Source organism: Ochotona curzoniae, unplaced genomic scaffold (assembly GCF_017591425.1).
Source record: "Ochotona curzoniae isolate NIBS_2020 unplaced genomic scaffold, NIBS_Ocur_1.0 contig_832, whole genome shotgun sequence".
Lineage (NCBI taxonomy): Eukaryota > Metazoa > Chordata > Mammalia > Lagomorpha > Ochotonidae > Ochotona > Ochotona curzoniae.
In genome coordinates, this window is record NW_024466580.1 from 1,930,766 (window position 1) to 1,956,846 (window position 26,081).

Here is a 26,081-nt window from a genome sequence, read left to right on the forward strand (position 1 = left end):
TGTAGTGTACTGGCTAACCAGTCACTTTGGAGAACCAAGACTCTTGGACAGGCCCTGGTAGCTAAGCCTTTGGAAGGCTCTGAAACTTCATGTTGTGGTGCACTGAGACAAAGCCTTCCCTCTGGAACAATAAAACATTCCCAGAAAATGAGCTCAACTACTTATTGGATTGCCCATGGAGTCTCTCCATTGGTCTACATCCTTCCCGTACAACGTGTAAACAGGAAACTAAATTTGAAGTACAAGATGGCAGCATTGGGCAACAGGAGTATAGTTGCTCCATTGAAGTGTTTTGTGAATTCTGGTTATTCTAGCAGATCGACACAGTTCACCTATACTGCTTTACTATAGAGGCCAGGCAGGTGTACTGTGCAGCCAGGGCGCTATTTTCAGGGGACAAAAATCGACCTCACCCCTCCAACCCACCTGTTTGCAGAGGCATTCTTTGTACTTCCAGATGTATCTCCTCCAAGTGACTGATGGGGCCTTTATTTAGAGATGTTAATAATATGGAATTGCTCTTTTCAGTGTTAGTCTCCCTGGGAACTGTCTCATGTGTATAAGGTGAGTTTGTGTTCATATGATCTCAGCCGTTGTGTGGGACATTCATAGTCAAGTTCATGATGTTGGGAGGGTGATATTGTCCTTCTGCATAGAGATTGTATGCATGTAAGAACATATTTGAATTCCACAATTAAGTCAGCCATTGTGTGAGGTTAGTGAGGGTTGAATAAGGACAGATGAAAATGAGAGATAAAGGAGAAGGTACAGATACGTTTTGGATAGCAAGGGAGTGCACTTGCTAAAGGATTTCAGTTTTAACGTAATGTGATTTGAGCCTTGAAGAAGTTCATTGTGTTCCTTTGAGGTTAGCTGCCTTTTCCAGAGCAGCAGATCCTCAGAGACCTCTTGACTATGGTGTACTTTAAGAGTAGTGGTGAGGAGCGCTTGCCAGGCACTAATCTGTTGCCCTTAAGCAAATGTTATTTTTTTGCACCATGATGACTAGTACATGTTGATCACACTTATCACAAGGAGAAAATTAACAGTGGAATGACACAAGATGGGGTATGGGATTTAGGCCTTCATCAAAACCGGCCTTCCCAGGGCAAAAAGAGTCCCTTAAAGAGTGCTTTAGAAAGTTCCAGAAGAATGGAACTAAAAGATGCACTTACTGGTTTTTTGTCAGATTTTCTTTCTATGAATTTTTTTGAATATCCATTATCCTCTGGTTTGGGAGTGGGTGTTTATGGAGTGGAGGGTGGGAGGGATCGTGCACTATGTCTAAGCCTGGACCAATTTCTCAAAAAATGCACTTGCTTCCACTGCTTATCCTCTTTATTTTCTTGTCTCTTTAACCCAACATTTCATGTTCCCTCTACTTCACCTTCATCCTCCCCTGGGAGTTTATCCAGTTGATGAGCCTTGGTCAGGGTTACAGAGGCTAAGACAGGATAAATACACAGGGCCCATTTATAAGGCTGACTCTCTTTGCTCTAAATCTTCCCAAATGCTGTTTCTGCTGCTGGCACTTTCCATAGTGTAGCTTCTATCTGTAATGAGTTTTCATCACCTTAAGAAGTACCACAGCAGGTTCCAGGTCTAAGCCCTCATTTTTAAACCCCTAGGAGCAATGAAATCCATTGGAAATTAATCATCTTTGTTGGAGGGCAGCTTCAAGCCTCTCTCCTTTGCTTCCCACCAAAGCAGATAGATCATTGCCTCACCCGGTCTCCGGCAACAGAGAGACCAGGCTGCCTACATGGGCAACTAGATGCAGAATAGAACAGTGAGTGATGCCAGTTATCAGATGGCATTCTTCATAGGAGCTTTAACATACCCCCTTTAAAAGGCTAGGAGATACCTAACTCCAGGTCTTAGAAGGACAGTACCTTTCAGTAGTATAGTACACTCATTTTCTGCCTATAGCACTGGCATCCCATATGGGTGCTGGTTCACGTTCTGTCTGCTCCACTTCTGATCAAGTAGCCTGCTTATGCCCGGGGAAGACATAGGCTAGCCCAGATCTTTGGTTCTTTGTGTCATTGTGAGACACGTAGAAGAGGACCTGGTTCTGGCTTTGCATAGGTCAAGCTTTGGCTGCAGCAGCCATATGGGAGTAAACCAGAGGATGCATGATATATCTCTCTTTGTTGTACCCTCTCTTTTCGTGATTCTGACTTTCAAGTAAAATAAATAAATCTTAAAATAAATGAAAGTACCTTCTAATGAAATAGGTGACAGGCTAGTAAACTGACCTCTTTGCTAGGAGAGAGAGTCTGATGATGCCCTTGTCCTTTCACTAGAAATAAGATTGTTTTTTCTCCTTTTGATTTGGAACCTGTCTGCTCAGGTTGTCAGACCCATGCCTCTACCGTGTATGAGTACCTCCTGCGGCTCTATCCTTACGAATTAAATGTCCCCAAGGCTCCTAAACACAGGGACCTTCACATTCCCTTACCACAGGCCATTTGCTCTGGACTTTTCCAACTCCTCTTTGCCTTGACTGATAGAGAAATAGGAAAACAATAAATGCCTGGTGATGAAGTCAACTTTTCCAGCTCTTTGGCTTTTAATGGCCTCATTCTAGTATTTCTTTTTCTGTCCTTTGCTATGAGGACAGAAATTACTTCTTAAATTCTAGCTCAAGTTGTGTGAGAACTACTGCCCCAGTAGTAGAACTATGTGCCATGCAAGGTTCTCATCCTTACCAATTTGCTATGAACTCCTGTTGACATCTGTTTAGAGTGACCTTTTAGGATCATGCCCTCATATATGAGACATGGCAGCCCACAAGAGTGTTTGCTTGCAGTCTAGTCTTAGCCTGACTCTGCTGAAGTGACCTCCCCCGCGCCCCCCCCCCGTGGTATTGGAGGGTAAGATTGCCAAGTCTTTGTTGGCATTGTGTGGACAGATACCAACATGTCAGATCCATGTGGTGGCAGAGTACCAATGAATACTGGGTGTCAATCAGAACTATCCATTTACTGGACCCACTACTGACAAGATATTCAGAGAAATTTAAGGGAAAGGGATATTTCATTGGCTGTTAGCAGACATGAATGTAGTAATACCCTCAAGGATAGAAATCTACCAACAGGTATCAAAACTACAGGTGTGTTTACACTTTTGACCACGCTGTAGTGTAACACTGCATCCCATGATACACTTGATATGCCTTGTGTGACACTGTTATCAGAGAATTAAGACTGAAACTAACTTACCAATGACTGTTTTGTGGCAAAGAGCTAAACTGCCGATTGGAACCTGGCATCTCATATGAAAGTACTGGTTGAGTCACAGTGACTCCACTTCTTACTTAGCCTCTTACTAATGCACCTGGAAAAAGATTGGAAGATGGTCCAAGAGCCTGGGCCTCTGAGACCACATGGGAGACTCTGATGGAGTTCTGGGTTCTGGAACTTAGTCTGGTTTAGGTCTTACTAAAGCGTAAACCAGCAGAAAGAAGACAGCACTGTCTTCTTTGCTCCTCTGATGGACAACTGAATAAATCAAGCTTTAAAACACAGTACTAGTTAGATAAATTATATTATACAAATTGTATTTGGCTGTGAAAATGTATTAGGCATATTTCTATAAATGGGAAAGCAACAGTATATATTCTATTTTTGTATTAGGAAGGGTGTTAATTAATTTCTTACTTGCCTGTTTTGTACAAATAAATCTTGGATGGATAAGCACAATACAGTTAAGTTGTAGGAACTGGCATAATTTAAACCTTGGAGGCCACAAAGTTCAGCATAACATTTTCTATGTACGTCTTTGAAACAGATTAATGTTTGAATCATACAAATGTACAAAAATACTTCAAAAGAATCCATGGGAAATTAAATTAAATGATAAGTTCATTTTGGTGCCAAAATTGTCTCTATGAGAAATAAATGTTACCTCTCAAAGCTGCCACTCTTTTACCCCAGCCTGACAGCACACTTTGGAAGAACAGCTTGGTTAGTGTTTTCTTGTTCATGACAACCCCTCTTCCAAACATCTTCTTCTAAACAACTCCACTTCCCAGCCCCCTAATCACATCCAGGAGTAGTGACAATCCTACTAACTACATCTCTAGCTCCCTTAATGGACCCGGAACAGCAAGACTTGCGCAAAGCCATTGATTGGGTGCCTGTTAAATTACAGCAGACAATCGTTTCTCTCCCCCAACAATATGTATGTGACAATGATCTGGAAAATGAAGTATATAAAAACAGACAACATTTAATGAAATGATTGAAAATGTTATTAGAAGATGAATCAAGTTAACCTGACTTAAATGCTGTAAGACCCAACATTTACATTGAGTGTGACATGGGCTCAAGGGGGGTGTAATTTGGAGAAGCCCTGTAAAGTCTACACAGGCAGAGTGCTCTCCTCCCAACGCAATGCCCCTGTCAGCCTCTCTGAGGACCAAGGTCTGTGTCTATTCTTTCTCTCCTGTGAGGGTACTGGCAGGGTGCACGCAATAACTTACAGAAGTGCAAAGCGAAGACCAGATTCTCCTCCTGCACCCACTTCTGGAGTTACACAGAAAAGTATATTTTTTTTTTCTGGGAAAAGTAGTCTCCTTTTGCAGGCTACAGTACTGAACTTGAGGCCACTAAAATAATTATTGTTGCCTTTTGACCAGGCATGCTGTTTGAACCAAATTACACTAAAATGGTCTCTTGGCCAGTGACACTGGAGCCTCCCATAACCTTTTAGTTGGCTGCCTCCATACTTTGTGTGTTTAAAATATTTAGCTAGTGCTACCTTTAGAAAAGCCTTTGCACAACGCTTTTGGCTAATTTGTTGGCGAGAATAACATCTCCTATGTTCAGAAAACCTCTGCATCATTGGGATCCGTGTGCGTTGCTTTTCAAGGGAACAAAAATGTCAGGTCCTGATGCATAGATCCTGATCAAGGAGATGGGACCACTCCTCAGTAGAGGGTGAGGACATCGTGGGGTAGACTGCTGTGAAGTTTTTTTTTTTTATTTAAAGATGCTTTAATTGCATTTTGCTGGGACCGTGGATATTTATGGGTTAGGAGATTGCTGGGTTATTTATTAGATGGAGTAACTGGGGATAGACTAATATAAATCACTTAGGCCGGTATTGAATATACCAGACACTCAGTAATTTAAAAAGCTTTAATAAAAATGCTAAAATATGAGACTTGTCTTTGGCTGTAATGAGACTCAGTTATCATGTTTTTATCAGTGGTATTCAGTCGTAGGCACCCTCCCCTTTGCTCCGCATAGGTAAATGCAGATGTGGTCCTTAGTTCCAGAATCTTCAGGTTTGTTAGAAGCCAGGGAGGTTTCAAAGATTTGGAGAGAGGTTCAGATGGGAATTCAACTGGGGGCTACTGCCAGACTTTTTCACCCTGGGAAACCCAAGCACCTTCTTCTTTACAAGTCCTACTTTGATTGGATACCCCTGACAGTGAATTTAAAACTGAAGTGGGCGTGCCCAGGGTTCTAGTTGGCCAGGAGTAAGCATAACCACTCTACCTTTGAGGAGAGGCAGAATGTATTCCTGTGAAAGCTACATTTATTCCCTAGCCTGGGAGAACAAAATTAAAACCCCTTGAGTTAGGGACAAATGGAATCTTAAGAATCCGAAGGTAGCTTTATTTTCTCTGGAAATACTTTATGGCCCTGTACCATGATATGGTGTTTCACATGTATGTATTTTGGCCATCTTACGGATTCATAAGCAGCATCTTTTCAAACAAGCTTGATTACCTCATGACACAAAAAGTTGTCATTTTCATGCATCATCTAAAAGGGCAGAACATGTCCAGAGCCAGACTCTTTTTTTCCCACAGCAACAACTGTGGTTGTGAACATGGAAAAGTACCCATTTTTCCTGAGTTGAAGAGTGCATGTGTTCATTCCAAGGGAATTCTTCTCTTTCCTTCTGTCTCAGAGCCAAGCACATTCTGTCTGCAGCTGAGTGCAGGGGTGAGGTACAGTGATCTGTTTATGACAACACAAACAGGTGGGGGAAGAAAAAAGGGAATGTTTGGTAGGGGGCAGGGTGATATACCAAGGAGAGCACTTGTACTAGCTTTTGTGAGATGGCCCAAAGGTGATGCTAGCTACCAAGGGGCACCCCAAAAGGCCCTGAGGTAGTTACTCATGTAGACAGAGCACAGCAGGGTGGGTTACACAGCCCAAGCTTGGCTTCAAAAAAGTGCTGTAGATTCTGTGGGTGGTGCACAGCAAGGCAGAAGCCAGTTGACCCTTCCAAGTTACCAGTGACCATACTGTATTATGGAACAAGTCTTGAACTCTCAGTTGGAATCCAACAGCTTCTTGTTGGTGTGGCTTGAAAAGGCTGTGCTGAAATCTTCATGGAGATAGGGGAGTAGGCAAAGTGATGGAATAAAAGTAAAAGGAGGTTCTTGAGATAAGCCAATTCCCCGTGAAAAATTCTAGGCACCAGTGTAAAGCTGAACATGTCAAGAAGCCCCGGTTGATGGGCCTGTCTGGCAACAATGAATACTAGAAAGGACTTACCTGTCATAGGTCTTAGCCAGCTTCCTTCACTCGTAGCTGCTCTGGATAGAAGTGGCCTACAAGACAACAGGGCTGAGACTAAATATGGGAGGCACCTGGGACTTATAGAAGTTGAAAGCGGGAGTTGGCAACCACAGGGACAGGAACTCAGTCACACTGATCATCTGTGAAGGCCACATGAAGACACAGAGACCTAACACACACCAGACAATGTTGTTGGCAGGTGCTTTGGGATGACCTGATTTTCAGGTCACAAGATGTGCAGGGCACTAATACAGACCCTGCGGGGTCTACCCATTATCTTCCATAGTGGTTTCAAACTGAGCAGCTAACTAAGCCACAAGCCAAGCCCCCTGGGTTGCTATGAACTTTGACCTTGCAGTGCCTGAGACAAGGCCACTATAGTCATTGAAATCTGGGTCCTCCTTGTCTCAGCTTCTCCTCTTTTATTATCTGTGATCTTAGGAACCCTTTGTAACCCCTGTGCCTCTTTCCTTATGCTTAACATACAAAGTAACCAAACTGCCTCACAGAGTTTTCATGAGAATGAAGTAATTAAAGTGTGGCACATGCTTGGTTTCATATCTCCTGAAACTTACCAAGTTCTCAATACATCAGAATTGCTAGGAAAAAATAAATAAATAATTCTCATAGGATAAAGGTGGAGAATAAAGAGCCCATTATATGAGCACTTAATCTGTGCCAGGCACTGTGATAAAACCCTTCTATATTCATTTACCATTTACTCCTGATAATAACCTGTGAGAATATTCAGGATTACAACCTGGTTTGCAGTTTGAGAAACAGATTAAAGAAGTTAAACAACTTCTCCAAGGTCACACTGTGAAGAAGGGGAAGGAGTCTGTGCTGTGTCAGTGAGAGCTGGGTGTGGCGGCATCAATGGGAAAGCGAGAGGACAGAGGTCTGTGTCAAGTGTCTAAGAAAACTGATGGGAATCGGACTCGGGTTGACTCAGGCCTCAGCGTTTCCCTAGCTCCTCCCGATCAATACTGGACAGGGCCTCATCTGTTGAACAAGAAGGGAAGAGAGAGTGCTCCCTGCAGTCTATTTCCAATGTGAAAATCTGTGATGTAATTAAAGCTGTGTTTCAAGTCTGTGTGTGTGTGTGTGTGTGTGTGTGTGTGTGTGTGTGTGTGTGTGTGTGTGTAACCCTCAGTAAGGATGCCAACTTGGGGTGGGAGAAGACAGCAGAAGGAAACTCCTGGGGGAAGTCACCTCCATGCCCCAGAAAGAGTGGAATATGAGAGAGGCTCTTTGATTTCATGTAATTTCTCTGACCATGGACAGTTGCTTAAATTGTTCAAATTAAAAATAGGACATTTGCGCCGAAGTCCATAAATAACTTCCGTAACAGACACTGGAGACTGCCATTACAAACGGACTCAGCACGGCTCGGGTAGCCTGTGATGTCACTCTCTTGCTGGCATGCGTTCATGTATCAGTAATTGACAGTCCTTTGCTCTCTTTCCCTGTCATTCTTCTCATCAAGATAGAACCAAAAAGAGCAGGTCTGTTCTCTAGCACTGGATAAAGCCAGATCACACCAGACAATAGAGGGAGCCTGAGCTCACCTATAAGCATCTACAGAAGTGAACAACCTGGATTTGGTCCTGCCTCACAAGATTGGCGTGCGACCTCACAGCTCAAGTTGCTAAGATGCCGTCACAGGAACCTGAGCAGCTAGGCTTCCTGAAAAAATCCCTTTGCACTGACAATTAAAGGCAGCACATGCTGCTAGACCATCTAGTAGGTTTCACATTTTGTCCTGAGAGGAACTTGGGATGGTTGAAATGAACAAATGCCCTACCTCACAAAAAAAGTCATTAGTGAGTAGGGAAAACAGAAAACTTTAGAAGAGCTTGAGAAGAACCTGAATATTCAACACATCCCCTGTTAATTTGAAAATTTGGTTCATTTTACTCCTAAGTGTCTACCAAACATTGCCCTTTCTGCCTATCATTATTGATGCTGCAATTGTCCAAGCTGTCACCACTTAACTACTGAGCCTCCTTCTAGCGAGTTCTCCAAATTCTACCACCTCTTCAAGCTGTTCTCTCTTCCTCAACATCACTGTCATCATGATCACATCACCACCTAGTATGCTGTATATATTTCTATTTACTTCTCACAACAACTTGGAGAAAATTATTTTTGCTGTTTTGATGTTACAGCTGAGAAGCCAAAGATTCAGTGTGGTCATTGGAGAAGTTGCTCAAAATCAAGGACAAACAAATCTATTGTGTTTCAGAGCTTAAGCTATGATACGTGGTGTCCCAAATATTGTTTCCACCATGTCATGTCAAGTGTAGCAAGGAAGGGCTAAAATATGAAAATTTACACGTTAGCTTTGCACACGGAAATATTGCAACTTCAAAAAACAGACGTCTTTTCTAGGAGCCAATTGTAGACAAGCACTTAAGAAATCCACATCTCACATCAGAATGCCTTGAGTTCATTTTCAGACTCTGGCCATTAAAAACAGCTTACCAACAATGCTGACCCTGGAAACAGAGAGGGTGGCTGCAGGACATAAGGGTTCGGTCCATACCACTCATGTGGAAGACCTGCATTATGCTCCTGCCCCTACCTGGCCCAGGCTATTGCAGGCATTTGACGATTGAATGGGTGGATGGGGGTACATGTCCACTCTCTCTCCTTGCCAGTCAAGTAAATATACTGATTTATTTTTTTAAATAAATGTCTTTTCTATCTCATTTTTCTCTCACAAGTACAAATAATGTGTGTAATAAAACAGAGTAGACTCAGTGAATTTTGTTAAGCACATATTATATGCTGATCATACAGCTCTAAGTACTTAAAGCATAATGTTTTATAAAGCGTATAGTTTATTAGGTCAGAGGATTCTAAAAATGTCCCACCAGTAAATGTGAAGACACAAAACTATGTAAATATTATGGAGACATCATTTAAGATGATGATAAGTTATAGCAAGAGGACTTGCTATAGATGGGGAAGGGCACACCTGCGGTCATTAGCAATGATTTTTCTGAGGAGTTGACATTCAACTTGAGACCAAGATGAAAAATTATGTAAGCCAAGACTGGGGTGATGAGCATTACAGGGAGAGAAAACAGCAAATGTCAAACGTGGGAAATGCTCCACACGTGGTGACATATCCTACTGAACTCCAGTTATGCCTCAGTGTCTTCATTTTTAATATTAAGAACATTTCATTATCTGTGCTTTTGTCTGAAAGGGGCACATAGCACAGGCGCCAACAGTTTTAAAGCACAAGTATACATTAGTGTTGGTTTCTAAGGAGATCATGATTAAGACCCAAAAGACTCTGTGGCCTCCAGTATCCTTCTCTGAACTTGATTCTCTTTGACTGCTCATGCCTTTGGAATGGATTGGATCATCCCTCCTTTGAAAAAACAGCAGAGAGCACCATGGAGCTGCAGAGGATGCTGAGGCACTACTTGAGGCCTGGTGGAATGTCTGCCTATTTGTGGTGACCTGTACTCCAGGAAGAACTTCCTAATGGCTCACACTGACAAAGCAACAGGGGGATGCAGAAGTTATAAGAAGCATCAGTGGCACTTCTACCAATATCTCTTCATCCAGTGGCCCTCAGAGTATCAGATACATTCTAATATGCATGGAAATAACAGCTCTGAGCCTGGGGACTGTGCTGCTGTTTTCTTCCTAAGGGATCACAGCTGTAGTGCACTAAATCCTCCTTCACAAACCTGCCTCTGCTTCCTTCTGCTGTGTGGAAGGCACCAGCAGAGTCTCTGGGGTCCAGAGAAAGAAAACTTCAGAGGGCCCAATACTTCTAGTGCAAGCACACATTATTTGAGACTATTTTCGAAGTTACACTAAACTTGTTGCTTTATAGAAGCGGGGAAAAAAGGTATTGACATTTCCAAGCCCAGAACTATTTTTTAACAAGCTGGAAAATACTGAAAAAGAGGTAAAGCAGTTTTCTCCTGAGAAATGCAGTGTCATTAGAATGTACACTTTTTTCCCAGGGTGTATTTGAGTAAAATATGTACACTGAAATTTCAGGCCAAATCTTAATGCAGAAATAATCTGAAAGATGGCAGATTTATAAGGTAGGCAATTTTTATTTATTTGCTAATGTGGATTCCCTGAAGAGCTGCAGTGTGCTCCAGTTACTGACGGCTAATCCTTTAGCAACCTGCCTGTGAAGTTTTGGCAGCCTAAACTCCAGGCTGCAGAATTGTCTGATTTAAGCACCAGCCATCATTCCGTTTTTTTGTCACTGATACAAGATGTTTCAAAATCAACTAGTGTGCTACCTGCTCGGTAACTAATAATTCATAATTTAGCTGACCATGCAAATAAATCCCCGGGAGCGCAAGCTTCCTTTCCTGGCCTTCCTTCTATTTGGAGCATTGAAAAGAAAACTGACAAAAAGGGTTTAGATGGCTGAAATCTTACACAGAAAGCTTTGCCTTTTTCATCGCTAGATATCCACTTGATCTGTTCTTGGCTGTTTTGTAAATGAGGAATTAATTATGCCTTTTGCTGCCTCCAAGAAAATCAAAATGTATGTGACCTCATGTTTCTCCAGGAGTTCCTCACTCAGTGGCGATATGGGCATGAAATTCAACTGCTGTTTGGTAGGCTTAATCTATTCTCTGTGGCAGCTGTGGACAAAATGTATCAGAAAGGATGGTAGGGTCTGCTTCCATGATCTTGGGAGACACTTAGGAAAAGTGCAAAAAAAAAAAGTGGGAATTTTGGAGCATCCTTTCAAAGTTGAGTCCTGACTTTTCATGTGTAGAATCAAGACATGACAAAGAAGAGCTCAATTACTTGTGCTATTATATTTTTGAAAGCTTCCACAGAGAGAAAGGACCAGCATATGCAACAAGTTTTATTAGTAGGAACTGAAAGATGATACTTGCCAATGGGTTTGCAGATTTAGAGGGCGATAGGATATAGAAGTGATTGTCTCTTAAACCTGGTAGGCTATGCAAGATAAATGAGTGAAGAAAGGAGTCGTTTGATTAGATAATTAGATGAAAGGTCACTTTGGGTCCACGTAGGATATATACGGAAAGACCCAAGATGAAGACAATGGGTGGAAGGTTTAGCTCATATTGTTTCTGTGTGTGGAAATTGATGAGAAGATCAACTAGAATAAAAGCAATTAGGAGTAAGAATTGAGAAGGAATCTAGGAATTTCTCTGATATACAGCTTTGAGAAGAGTTCAGAATCAAGGCCTGGAATTGAAATAAAATAGACAGTAAGACCAGGGGTTAGTGCAGCTTCGAAATCCTCGAGAGAAATAGACATGACCCTGGTCCGAGAGAGGAAAGCAGTTACTTGTGAAAGTTGTTACTGTGGCTATGGTCAGCATGGTTACCTCCATCATCATCATCATCACCACCATCTCAGTAGCAAGTAGTTACCGAGAACTCAGCTGAATGATTAATAAACACTATGATAAGTTAAGCTAATAGTGCCGTTTGCATTTTTCAAATCAAGGCTCAGAGAAGTAACAGTGTTTACTTTGTGCAAGATCCTGGCGCTAAGAAGATTCAGTCTTAGTCAGTGCTTAGGATATAATACATTTCAAAACCACATTTCATGGAAGGATATTGTGGTAGAGTTGCCCAAGCCCACACGTTCAACATAAGCATCTTATATTGGAGTACCAATTTGGTCGTTGTTATGTTTCAATTATTTTTATTATTTTCCATGATTCAGTTTTGTAGGTATAGGGATTCTCCTGTTTCCTTTCCTTTTCTCCCTTCTCTTTTTCCCATCCCACCATTCTGCTCCCCCCCTATTATTACAGTAGTATAGTTCTTTATTCACAGTTACAGGTCAGCATTCCATTATTTGAGTGCATCGTGACATTGTAGGTATAGACAAAGTTAGAGAATTTAGTATCATCTTGTCAAGGTATAATTAATTTTTTTTTCACATGGAGTTCTCCTTTTATTGAGAAGTGGATATGCTTCCTGCAATGAATCTTTACTTTCTGGTCTCTATTATAACTGTCTCCATTATACAGTTCATCTGTGAGAATATATGTATCTACTTGTTCACTTAAATATTATCTTGATTTGTATTTTTTATGAAGGTTAGTTTATATCATGGAGAACATATGAATTTGTCATTTGGAGATTGGCATTTCACTGAACATGGCTGAGACCATTTTGTTATAAAGGATAGAATGTCATTATTTTTAATGGCTGTGTATTATTCCATGGAGTGGGTGTATTATTATTTCTTAATCCAAGCATTTGTTAATGAGTAGCTATATTGTTTTAAGTCTTCTCTATTATGGATTTTTCTGCTATAAATATGGGGCTAAATAGTGTTTTCTCAGAGTGCTCGGACAATTGAAAATTGATATACCACATATATATAAAACCCAGCTACCTCACTGTTATGAATGTAATCAATCATCCTGACTCCTTCTTTCCTGATTGGGGTTCCTTTTGGTGTACTTGGATAGGCAATAGAAGTTACCTCATGTGTCAGGACCCCTGCTAACTACACAAGAGGTCTGCATGTAATTCTTGTGTGTTGGCTTTGGCCTGGACCAGCCCCAGCCCTTGCAGCCATTTGGGGAGTGTATAGGTAGGTGGGTGGAAAACTCCTCTTTTTCCTTCCCCTCTTTGTCACTCTACAGTTAAAATAAGTTAATGATTTTAAAAATATATTTCATAGTACAACTTATGGCTGTAATAGTAACAGGAAAGTCAGTTGTTTATTGGGCTTGGGGAAAAAGCAACGAAACATGATGCAGGGAGTCAGAAATTTTTACTGAGTTACAAGTGATATGTTTTAAGGCAGAAGTAGGAATTTTCTGTTTAAGCAACAAGAAAGAAATGAATTGCAAGTCGGATCCATCTGTGCAGTCGAAAGCCTTGAAGGAGTCTGAGATTCTCATGAAGTGGTGGCCAGCATCCACGTGAGGTACTGGGAAAGGCACAGAAGCAGCAACTGCATCCGGCTCTGTGTACAGCCCACTGAGCCTGGGATCAGCCATGGTGCACAGCCCAGTGCTCACCAGCAGCACCGAGCAGCACCGAGCATGCACACAGGCAGGAATACCTGGAGGCCTGGGTATCTTACTCTGCTTTCACCTTCTTGTCAGTGTGTGGGAATGCCTTTCTTCTGTTTCTCTTCTACCCTCTCTAACACACCTCCTGCTACAATGGGATATCAAACAGAGCTTCTGCAAATACTGTCAAGAGCTATCTCCTTGGCAAGGGAAACAAATTGCAATTTATTGCTGAAAGCACTCTTGATTATAAAAACATACCCTACAAATACTTGTGCTCTAGTGACTGCCTTTTCAATGCAAAGGATAATACTTACATGTTTTTTACCCCTTCTCTTTTCTTACAGTTCCTCCCCAGATCATGAATATCTCCTCTGACATCACCGTGAACGAGGGAAGCAGTGTGACTCTGTTGTGTCTTGCAATTGGTCGACCAGAGCCAACTGTGACATGGAGACACCTGTCAGTTAAGGGTAAAGTAGTTACTCGTAGCAGTTTGTCAACGTTAATATGTAAAAGATTTGGATCGTGTGCACAACACAACTTTAGCAATGAGAATCCAATACTGTGTTGGTTCATTCACATCAAACGCCTAATATTTCATTTACAGAGTATACATAAAGGAGACATGTAATGAACTCTTTTCTCAATCCTTCATTTAACTTCAGAAAGTTTTCATTTTGCACATCATAAAAGACAGACATGCACAAGAATAACTTTCAGCAAAGGCACTAGTTTCTCAAAGTGAAGATGGAAGTATTCAGTTGTTTAATAGTTCTCTCTCCAAGTGGAGTACCAGGATGTAGGATCTTTGTTTCATGCCGCAGTATGTCTCAGGACCTGGATCCAAGATCATGCCTGTTCTACCTTTACATAAGTTGCTCATTCGTAATAGAATAAGGATGATAGAAATGGAATGTGCCTGTGCTGGGTGCTCTGCAATTTGCATTAAAATGTCAGATATAGTCCCCCCTTCCCCAGTTCTAAGTGAACAACATCAAAAAGACACTGAAGCATATCGCTTTGGAATTACAGTTTGTGCCATCATTAACTTCAAGATGTGGCCTTAAAGCCCAGTGTTTTATGTATGCTGTTGCTAGAACCCTATACAAGAAATATGTGCTTCCTTGGACATCAGAAAGCTAAAATATGAAATGTGGAAGAAACGTTTCTGTGCACCTACCTGGCACTTTAGTAAAGATGAAGAGTTCTTTCGCAGTTCTTCTAAACCAAGAATGTAGATAGACAATTCCTGAGAAGATATAAACATGAAATCAGCATGTGAAATGATGCTGCATATCTTTATCATCATAATGAAAGTTAAACCACAACGTGATGACAATGCACAATTTCCAAAAGGACTCAAGTTAAACATGCAGTTCCAAGTGTTGGCAAGGGTGTAGAGCAACTGAAATTCCTATGCATCAACTCTAGGTACGTAAAATGACTTATGCACAATGGAAAACAATTGAACATTTTGTTATGAAGTTCAAAAGATACTTGATATTTTGGCTCACAGTATCATTCCTGCGTCTTCACTTGAGAGAAATTAAGTCATATATCCATCAATGTACATTGTAATGCATTTATCTAAGTAATTTTATTCATAATGACTTCAAATGAGGAACAACCCACACGGCTTAACAAGAAGCAAAGAGATACAGTGCGACACATTCAAACCATGTAATGCAACTCAGTAATAACAAGAGTCAGTCCTTGATACATACAAAATATGTATAAATCTCTGAGGAAAATAAGTCAGATGTGTAAAAACATGCTTACTGTATAATTGACATTTACATGGAATTCTAGAACACATAAAACTAACCTCTTGGAACTGAATTAAGTCAGTGACAACCCTGGCGAGGGATTTATGGAAGAGTGACAGCAACAGACACACACACATACACACACAAATGTTTGGGAATGATCCAAGCATTCTATGTCATGGGTGAAGCAATAACTCTAGGGGTGTTCATCATTAAATTAGATCCTACACCAGGAATCAGTGGATTTTATAGTATATAAATTATATCGCTGTAAGATTAAAAGTGTAAATGTGGAGAGATGTAGGTAGTGGTGGCCTTCGCATGGTTCCCTAATTTGGAGCATTAGTTATCTCAATAGCACCAAGAGGCTGAGTTTGTGACTAGGAGAGGGCCTTGGCTTTGACAGTCTACCTCCGAATCAACTGAGAACATGTATGCCTGCCCCTACTATACTGATAAATATACTAACAAAGCTACTATACTAATAAATATGTTAATACATCATCTTAACATTGTCTGTATAGAGACCTCAGATACTGAAAATGACAGTGTCAGTAACATACAGTAATATTAACAAGATTAAAATGTACATAGATTCCTCACACAGCTCACCTTTCATATAAACACAGAAATTGGGTAAGTACCCAGACATGGTCCCCATGGGAATTTTGTCAGAAATCATGGACAATGTTGGAATTACTTCATAATAAACTATTTCCAGCCATCAGAGCAATTTTCTACATATTTGGTAAAGTTAGATGTCTTTATAAATGCTTGAAACCCAAGAATGCACCTATTGATTCTTAATATACAGTTCTCTAAGCATGAGGATATTTTAGAAACAGGTTTTGGCTTTGGGTGTTTTGAAGAAATTAGAGTTCCCTTCCAAAATGGGGAGATACATTCATATCCTCAACCTTTTATGTAAAGCAATAGTTACAATTCAACCTCAAGAAAGGCCCAGGAAATTCTGGAAGTAAATGATCCCTCTCCTTTCCTTGATGCTCTTTAAATCCCACAAGCTGTGTCCACTTGAAAGTTTCCTGTTTCCCTCCTAGCCCTGTACTTCACTTTGCTGTCTTTTCTTCCCACTTCTTCCTCTCCCTCAATGACATTTAAACTCACAGCATTGTTTCCCAGATTTGAAAAGCTTTAGAACCTAGAGGGTTTGCCAGTTGAAATTTTGCATCTGCAGGTGGCTACCGGTGTTTATTTTTAGACATTTCCTCCATTTAACTTGAAGTTAGGGAGTTGTTTTAAAGGCTTAGAGGAGCATTCAATAAAACGTGAGATCAAACAGCATTTTTGCAAAAAAAAAAAAAAATCTGCTGGTTAGTTCAGCATGGAAGAGTAAGAAATAAAGGTTGCAATGACATTTCCTTTGAAATTCCAATAGGATTACATGGTAGGATTTGGCTCACTGGACAGCTGCGCTTCCGAAATGCTAATATAGAATCTCAAATATATGGCTTAAATTTAGGCTTCTCTATCACAGGAATGAATAAATAAGCTTTGATTTAGAAAAGTATATTTTAATGAGCAGATTACTAAAGATTAAGAACGGTAATGGTACTTATGATTTAAAGTAACAGTGTGACTTTATGCTACCAATCCCTAGACATGGTAGATAGAGAGAGGTAAAAGCAGACGAATTGGTAAATCTACTATCATCCTAGAGAATGATGCTGCTAACAGGTTGGACTAGCAACTATGAGAGATTCCCAAAATGTAAACGTCAGATCAATGTAAGAAAGGAAAAACACAGCTTCAAATCAAGAATGTCATCTCTACTTGAAATTATGGAAAAAAATTATCCACTTAGGTTGCACTCAAGTGCATTGGTCAATAGTTAGTGCTGGTCTGCAGAATACTATCCAGAGAAGTCTAGGGTGTAAATGACGCCCCTTGCTGTCTCTTTCCTGGGAGCATCTTTGAAATAATTTTGCCTTTAAGACCCATTTCCTCCTAGAAAGCAAACAAAGCAGGTCCTTTAAAAAGTGGGGAAGAGGTGAGCCAAAAGTTGCCATGCTTACAGATATGGATGCAAACACCTCTGTGCAGGATGTTCTCATTTCCAGGTTAAGGATGCAGCCGGAGACTCTCTGGGCACCACGGGCTTCTTTGCAATATTCCTGGAGGACATCTGCTGTTGCCCTTCATGGAAACTGAAGGTTTACAAACTCACCATGAGGTGTAGTCAGCATCTTCAAGAAGTCCTCTGTGGATACGTTCATATCATGTGGAGTTTTATAGTTACCATGCAAATTCTTGCACATTGGACAATGTGTTTCTTCTTATATTTGATTGTTGAAGACCATTCCTAATTGTTTCCAATAGCAGATAGATATGGGCTTGCTAGAGATTTTCGCATCTGCACAGCAGTCTTCATACACAAAGATGTCTAGACTGAGTAACTAATGGGTCAGGAACTACGATGGTGATGGGAGCACGGGATGCTGCCTCATAGATCTTTGGGCGGGAAAGCATCAGCAGGTCCTCAAATAGACAGATAAGTTGCATTGGTTGGTGGGATGCTCTTGTGAATCATTTTCTGTTCTGCTCTCAAAGGACAGGAGGCATCCCAGGAACATCAGTGGTGAGAACCCTGCGAGGCAGAGGAAGCACATGAACCTGAAGGTGCTGAACCGGGAGAGGTGGAATGGGACTGCACCTGCTATTGTGTCCAGAGATACTGTCTTTTTCCTCTCCCTGGGCCAAAGTAATAATCCACTGTAACACCTTACACAGCTGGCCTCATTATTCATGACATATTTGGAAAGGCCAGATGTTTAGGGGAAATAATAAAGTCTTCTTTTTTGTCTCCCCTCCGTGGAGATTTTGAGATGACAGCCATTCACCTGTGAGTGAGTCGCTGGTACAATCTCCTCCTGCACAGTAATACCGCAGGGAGCAAATGAATGAGTTATTTCACACAAGTGAATTTTCCAAGTAACCGGAGCTGACTTCTTTATGCCTTGACTTAAGTCATTTTTAATGGAAACATTTAAAAAATGTATTATGTTCTTTCCTGTCTCCTTGAGTCTAGTGAATATCAGTTAGCCTTATCTTTACAATGTAACAGTTGCATTATACATGTCAGTTGTTTGCATCTTAGCCTTTGGGGACCAGGATAACTAGGCACATAGCTCTTAAATAATGTTTTCATTCTCAGGTCTGCTGCTTATAGTGCCTCTCTCGTTCCTTTCTTCCCTCCAATAAGGCTATAAGTAATCAATTCTTCCTCAAGTCATGTGCCTGCCTTGTAGCAGATGTGTTGCTTCTGTTTATCTCTCAGTTTTTATTGATTAAAAATTCATGTAACCAATTGGATGAATCCAAAGGAAGAGCTAATGATAGCTTTCCCAAATCTGACAAACTGCATTGATAATAGCTGTGTGGGCAATAAGAGACAACTGGGAGACCGAGTCCATGCACAAGAGCAGCTGAGACTACCAGCAAAATCCTGATTCATGGTTCTGACCTGGCTACTTCATTCTGTCTGCTGTGTTCAGACTAGGAAGGCACTGCTACATGAGTGTGCCTACAACAGCTTTATTTTTCACACTAGAAATGTCTGAGAAGAAAGTTTCACGAGCCGTCATCACCTGTATTACACTGCAGGTGAAGAAAACAGTATCTTACACGTGGCTGCAGGTGTCGGTCCCATTATGATCAAGTGAGCTCATCATAGCATGAACATCAACAACTTATACATGCACAGTTGAAATTTTGGCTAAATTCTGAACCAGCTGACTGCCTTGTTTGCTTATTTGTTTATTTAAAATTTGTTTAATTGGTTTCCAACAGATTCAACTTGATTTGTAGATGCAATTCTAAGAAGATACTCACTCTTTCCTTTTTCTATTCTATCACTACAACCTTCCTTCCCCCTTATCTCTCTCTTTCTAAGTATTTAAGATGACATATTTTAAATTCATGTTATAGTATAAATGCTTAATTCTCCACCAAATAAAAAGTTGAATAAGTGAACTGTAAAGACTTCAGTGAGAATGCAAACAATAGCTATAAGCAAAAATTATAAATAGACACATGACCATTTGAACCATGTACAATAACTTTTAACCAGAATCAGATCATATAACAATCTAACATTCTTTTAATTTTTTTCTTTTATGTATTTATTTAGGTGCCATTTTCTCTTAGAAAGCAAACAAAGCAGGTCCTTTAAAAAGTGCGGAAGAGGTTAAAGTTAAATTTTTTTAGCTTGAGTAAGTGAATAAATGCCATTTTTTTTTGCCAGGATTCAGATTTTGGAGGACAGCGGTGCTTCCCATCTTAGCATCTCACATGTCTTCTTTCTACAGGAACCCTTCTTCATCCTCATCATTTTTTTCTGCTAATATTTTCATTTCACTTTGAAGTCACAGTCTTAGCACTCCAGTAAATAAAGATATAAACCTATAGCGAGTAGAAAATAAAAAGATTTATTATTCCTCAGGATTATAGACAAAGGTTGAACACAATAATCACATCTCACTCATGTGGACTACATTAGTCTTCTTTGTGTTAGCTATCACAGATCAAGCAAAACATAATATTTGGATGTTTGCAGACTGGCTTAGCTCACTATGCATGTGGTTTCCAATCGCATCCAATTAGTTGCAAAAAGATTGCTCTTTTTAAAGACCAAGTAGTATTATGTAGTGCATATATGTCACATTTTCTTTAGCTGTTCATCAGGTGATAAGAATCTGGTTTAATTCTTACTTATTGTGAAATTGACAGTTAGAAACATGAGGGTACAGATAATTTTCTCATATGCTGATTTCATTTTAGTTAGAAAAATGTCCAGGAGTAGAATGGCTTGATCATAAGGCAGATCTCTTTTCAGATATCTGAGATCTGAGGATGGTAATGGTTGCGCTATTTCACCTTTCTGCCAACAGTGGGTGAGGGCCCCTTTTGCCCCAACAACCTTGTGGGAATTTCTTTTCTGACTTCTGTGTGAAAGCCGTTCTAGCTGAAGTGAGGTGAGGCGAGGCACCCCAGTGGTTTCGACTTGCATTTTCCTTACGGCCGTTGAACCTGAGCATTTTTTTCATATGTCCTTTGGTTTTCAGAAATTCTGTTCTTTGAAAATTTCTGTTCATGTCCTTCCTGCATTTCTTAACTGGACCACTCATTCTGTTATGGCTGATTTTCTTGAAGTCTTTGTAGAGCCTGGAGGTCAATCCTCATCAGTCACTTAGGGTATAAATCATACACTTCTTAGCTTGATAGAATCCACTTTGTTTACTTTTGTTTTAATTGTCTGTGACCCTGGGATCTTTTCTGTTAAGTCTTCTACTAAGCCTATGTTTTGCAGAGCACAATGTTTACCTCTGCTGATTTGTTGGTATCAGGTCAGATTCAGATCCTTGATCTGTTTAGAATTAATTTTTTTAATATAAGGTACAAGGTAGGGGTCTTGTTTCATACTTTTGCAATGTTGATCCAATTTTCCCAGCGTCATTTGTTGAGGAGGTAATCCTGTCTCCCCTCACTGATCTCAGCTCACTTGTTAAACATTTTCGGTGTGGGTTCTAGATGTGCAGGTTCATCTCTGGGTTTCTGTTTTGTCTGTCTGTGCCTCTATAAAGCTATTCTGGTTAGAACTATCCTTTAGTATGCCTTGAATCTGGTGTTGCGATGTCTCTGGGGTTTGTATTTTTGTTGTTTACATTTGTTCTCACTATTTGCATAGTCTTGTGTTTTCATATGAATTTTGGTGATATTAATTGTGACAATTCTTGAATACAGCAAATTGTCCCATGTTTTGGTAACTTTGTGTATTTCCTCAAGATTTTGTAGTCTTCATTGCAGAGATTTCTCACATACCTGGTTAAGTCTATTCCAAGATATTTGAATTTTTTTGTTGCCATTGCGAATGGAAATGATCTCACAAGTTGTTTTTCAGACTGTTTCTGTATACAAAAGCTATTGGATTTAAGTGTATTGATTTTATATTTTGAACTTTTACAAAACCTCTGATTTCCTGTTTGCTCTTAGTAGAGTCTCTGGTTCTTATATATAGAGTTGCACGTCATGAGCAAACAGGGATAGCCTGGCTTCCTCCATCTTTAACTGCCTTCAGATCTTAATTGAAATGCCTCCACCCTTTCCCTGTTCAATAAGATGCTTGACATGGGTTTTTCATATGTTGCCTTGATTGTGTTGAAATGTTTAATTAAATATTTTTTAATATATCATAAGAGGATGCCGTGTTTTATTAAACACCTCTGCATCTTCTAAGATATGCAATTGGCTTTATTCTTTTCTGTATTAATGTGATATATCATATTTCATTAGCATAGTTTGAACCATCTTTGCATACCGGGAATAAATATCACTATGTCCAAGTGAACAAGCTTTCTGATACGATATTAAATTTGCTTCGCTAGTATTTCGTTGAAGATTTTTGCATCTATATTTATCAGAAGTATTTGTCTGTAGTTCTCTCTGTTTTCTCATCTTCTAGTTCTAGAATCCAGGTGATGCTGGCCTCACAGAACAAGTTTGGCAGAAATCCTTCTCTTTTACTTGTACTACATACTGAAAATATTTCTTGTTAAATGTTTGGTGGATCCCATCAATGAGCTCCGGGTTTTCTTTGTTGGGAGGGTCTCAACCACTGACCATCTCCAACTTAGTCTTTCCAGGTTTTCTGTGTCATCATGCCTAATTTGATACACTTTCATGTTTCCATTCCTTGTAGATTTTTTCGTTTGTTAGCATAAGGTTGTTTATAGCAATTCCTGATTATTCTTTTTGTATCTGTGGAATTCATTGTTACAGTTCCTTTTTCTTTTTTCTTCAAGATTTATTTTATTTTTATTGGACAGTCAGATGTACAGAGATGAAGAGAGACAGAGAGGAAGATATTCCCTCCGATAATCCACTCTCTAAGTGACCACAACAGCTATTGCTGCGCCAATCTGAAGCCAGGAGCCAGGAATTTCCTCCAGGCCTCCCACATGGGTACAGCAACCCAAGGTTTTGGGCTGTCCACAACTGCTTTCCCAGGCCGCAAGCAGGGAGCTGGATGGGAAGCGGAGCTGGCGGGATTAGAAACGGATCCCAGCATGTTCAAGATGAGGCCTTTAGCCGCTAGGCCACACATCCGGGCCCACAGTTCCCTTTTCATCTCAGATGTTACTGAATTGGATTTGCTTTATCAGTTTTTGGTAGGTTAGACCAATAGTGAATTTAAAAAAAAAAAAGACACCTCTTCAATTCGCTGATCTTATTTAATGATTTTGTTTCAGTTACCTTAATTTCTTTGATAATTTTAATCATTTATTTCTTCCTGCTAACTTCTGGTTTGGGTTGTTGTTTTTATAGGTCTTTGGGATGCATTGATAAGATTTTTTTTTTTGATGCTTTTCTGATTTCTTGGTGTAGGAACTAGTTGCTATGAAGTTCCCTGCTTCAAACACTGCTGTTTCTGCATCCTGTATGTTTTGCTATAGTGTTCTATTCTCTTGCTTCATTTCCAGAAACATTTTTATTTGCCTTTTGGTGTTTCCCATAATGGATTATTCATTCCTGTGTTAGCATATTTTCTGGAATTTGATTATTGATAGCTTTCCAGCCTGATGATTGATTTCCTGGTGGTCAGAAAAGACACATGTCAGGATTTTAACCATTTTTTCATTTTCCTGAGGCTGGCTTTATGGTCTAGCATGTGGTCTGTTCTAGAGTAAGTTCCATGAACAGATGAACAACAGTATACTCATAACTTTGGAGTGAAAAGCTCCACAGACATAGGTTAGGCCCATTGGTTTCATGATATAGACTCCATCTGTTCTTTCTTTGCTGGTTCTCTGTCTAGTTAACCATTCCATTGCTGAACATGTAGTGCTGGACACCTCATTGGTGTTATGTAGGAGTCTGCATCTCCTTTTGGAAACATATGCTAGTATACTTCCTTTGTCTTTGACTCTGATCCCTAGTCATTCCTGTTCATTTGTTTAGTGAGGCAGTGTTTTGGTTTAGTTGTTTGGTTATTTAATGGAGTTCACCTAAAAATTAGGAACTGTGGAATAATTTTGCCTACTGTAATTGAACTGTCGTGTTCTCTTTCATTATATGAGTGGCTAAACAAATTGTGGCACTCCATGGGGTACTACCTAATGATAACAAAAAAGGGAACTATCAACACACTTTATACTTGGAGAGAACCAGAGGAGCCTTGTGCTAAATCAAAAGAGCCCATCTTCAAAGGCTAAATACTGCATGATTCTGTGTTTGTAACATTCAAACGGCAAAATTATATAGCTATACAGTGCAGGAAAAGGAGAGGGCTGAAAGAGAAAGCAGAAAGGCAGGCATGGGAGATGTGGTTTAGTAAATATTTGTGCTCTTTAAGCAGCAGAATATCTTGATTGCTCAGGTAGTTTTGTTAATCATTTTGGGTGACGAAATGTCATAGAACTCAACAAAAATATATAAAAATGAGTACATTGAAAAACTAAAAACCATGTAAGCACCTTAGCATATTCATATATATATGAATTAAGTATATAATTATATTTATCATATATAATTATATATGTATATATATGAATTAACATTGATTGGAAATACAACAATTTCAAAATAAGTATCATCGATCAAATGAATCTTTAGTATTCCACTGATTTCCTATTCCTTTGTGTGCTGCTACAGGAATTTGCTTATTAAATATTTTCACATGAATCATCTAAGCAGGCTAGCAGCTCTCTAAAATAGTCAGAGGAAGAATATTCTGTCTGTTACTCAGATGAGGAAGCTGACGGCAGGGTTAAGTAAGGAGGAATGATTCACAGCTACGTGAAGTGGCAGAGCTATGAAAGGAAACTAGTTCGTGATTGCCAAGTCTGGATCTCCTTGTACTTACAAAGACGGCTCTCGTGACCTAAGATTGAAACATGTACAATGGGAAATGTGTGTGTGTGCATTTCAAATTATTCTTGTTATCTTGGGCACCCAATGGTGATCTTGGCTCTCACTGTCACCAATGCTCTTACATTCCCTTTCCTGACTCAACAAATACTATCCTGTGTCTAAGCACTTTGAGTCCTCCACTCAGTGTTATTCAAATCAAAGCACAGCCTCCAAATCAAAACCATATCCATGCCATTGTCTGGTATGGGTCCCTGATGTTCCTCTGCGTCAATTAAAATAAACCCGCTGAGAACTTCCAGCCTCATTTCTCTTCCAAGCCATTCCAGTAAGTTCCTGCCACTAATACAAACTGCCTATTGGTTGACCTGCTGCATTATCCGGTATTGCCACCACTTCTTTGTCTTTCTCCAGCGCAGCCTGGGTCTTTGTTTCTTATATGAAGTCATGTTTGGAGCCTAATTAATCCCTGAAGTGTGAGAAAGAGGTGTCTGAGATGAGAAATCAAGGTTATACATATCTTGCTCAGTGGATCAGTTATGGGCAAACAAGCTGTTCCTCTCACATTTTTGCAAAGTAAATTTATGTTCACTAACTTTGGTTCTTGTTTCAGATGAGAAGTGTGTGAAGGTCTAGCAATGCGCTTTTCACCATATGGGTACCCATATGTTTTCCCCCTTTGCTTGCGTACATTTTCGCTTTGGCATGCACATATGCCTGTATTTCTGCAACTTAACAATATTAAAACTAATCCCATTTATGTTCCTTTTGGGTAAGTTGATTGAGTCGTAAATTTCTGAGAGTCTCTTGCTTGGAAGGCTGAGGTTCTGTGTGAGTTTGGGGGAGGGCAGAGCCAGCCTTCCTGGCAGATGGCTACGGTCATTGTCATCTGATGATCCTGACCCCAGACTGTAGAGAGGACACCTAACCTTGAATGGCATGGGATGCATTGGTTGACAATTCACAGATAATGGCCCTCTTGCCACCCTGTAACAGAGACAAAGTCCTCACTAGTTAGATGCTATCTAGGACTTCCATTGCAAGGCTCCATGTGAAATAACTCGGTTTCTGATGATCATGGTGTATCGAAGCATGTGGTACTTTTTATATGGCCATGCTTTACCCTTCCCACACTGAGTTGAGAAATCATGCATGTCAGAAAAGGGGTGGCTAGAAATTACCTTCATGTTGAAGTGATACCTTTCTTTTGCAATGAGCATTTTAGAAAATAAATGTGAAAATGGATATCCACATGCATCATACCAATAAGTCCAACTCACTCAAATATGAAATTAGGGATGAAAATGTTTCCGACCATCTGTCATATTCCCTATCTTTATATCTTATGCTTTCATCTATTAATGTGGATTTTAATGTAGATTTTATTTTCCTATCACAATGATGGTATGCAAGTTAGGCATGCTCCATACCATCAAGGAGTCTATGGTCTACAGAACGAGTCAACAATCGGCACATACACAGCATGTATTCTCAAAATATGATGTCTCTGGTCAGGATGGACTCAAGGATAGTGTGACTCAGTCTAGGCCAAATTTTCCTGAGACAGAGATGTTTCAGATGATATCTGAAGATAAGCAGAAGTCAAGTAGTACAGGAAGTTACACATGCACACACACACACACTGCTGAGACTGAACTGGCTAGAAAACTTTCAGCAAGCATTAGGGTGTCCACATGTCCTGAAATGAGACTGAACTGGCTCTCCAATAAAGGAGAAAACTGTATTTGAATGTACAGCAAGCAAGGGAGACAATGCCCTGAGTTGAGGCATTCAGAAAGGAGCCTAGACCCTGCAGAGCTCGCACAGTTTGGTCTTTATTCTCAAAGCTCTAGAAAATTAAAAAAAAAAGAATAGATTCA

At 40.1% G+C, this 26,081-nt stretch overlaps 1 protein-coding gene across 5 annotated transcripts in view; it reads left to right on the forward strand.

Annotated features, from left to right (window-relative positions):
• OPCML (opioid binding protein/cell adhesion molecule like) overlaps positions 1-26,081 on the forward strand; it is a 1,160,546-nt gene that overhangs the window by 1,028,697 nt on the left and 105,768 nt on the right. For all 5 annotated transcript variants that reach the window (XM_040992656.1, XM_040992654.1, XM_040992655.1 and 2 more), the window contains one exon: positions 13,897-14,022. In XM_040992656.1, the coding sequence (XP_040848590.1) occupies positions 13,897-14,022 (126 nt within the window). The remainder of the gene's footprint in view (positions 1-13,896; positions 14,023-26,081) is intronic.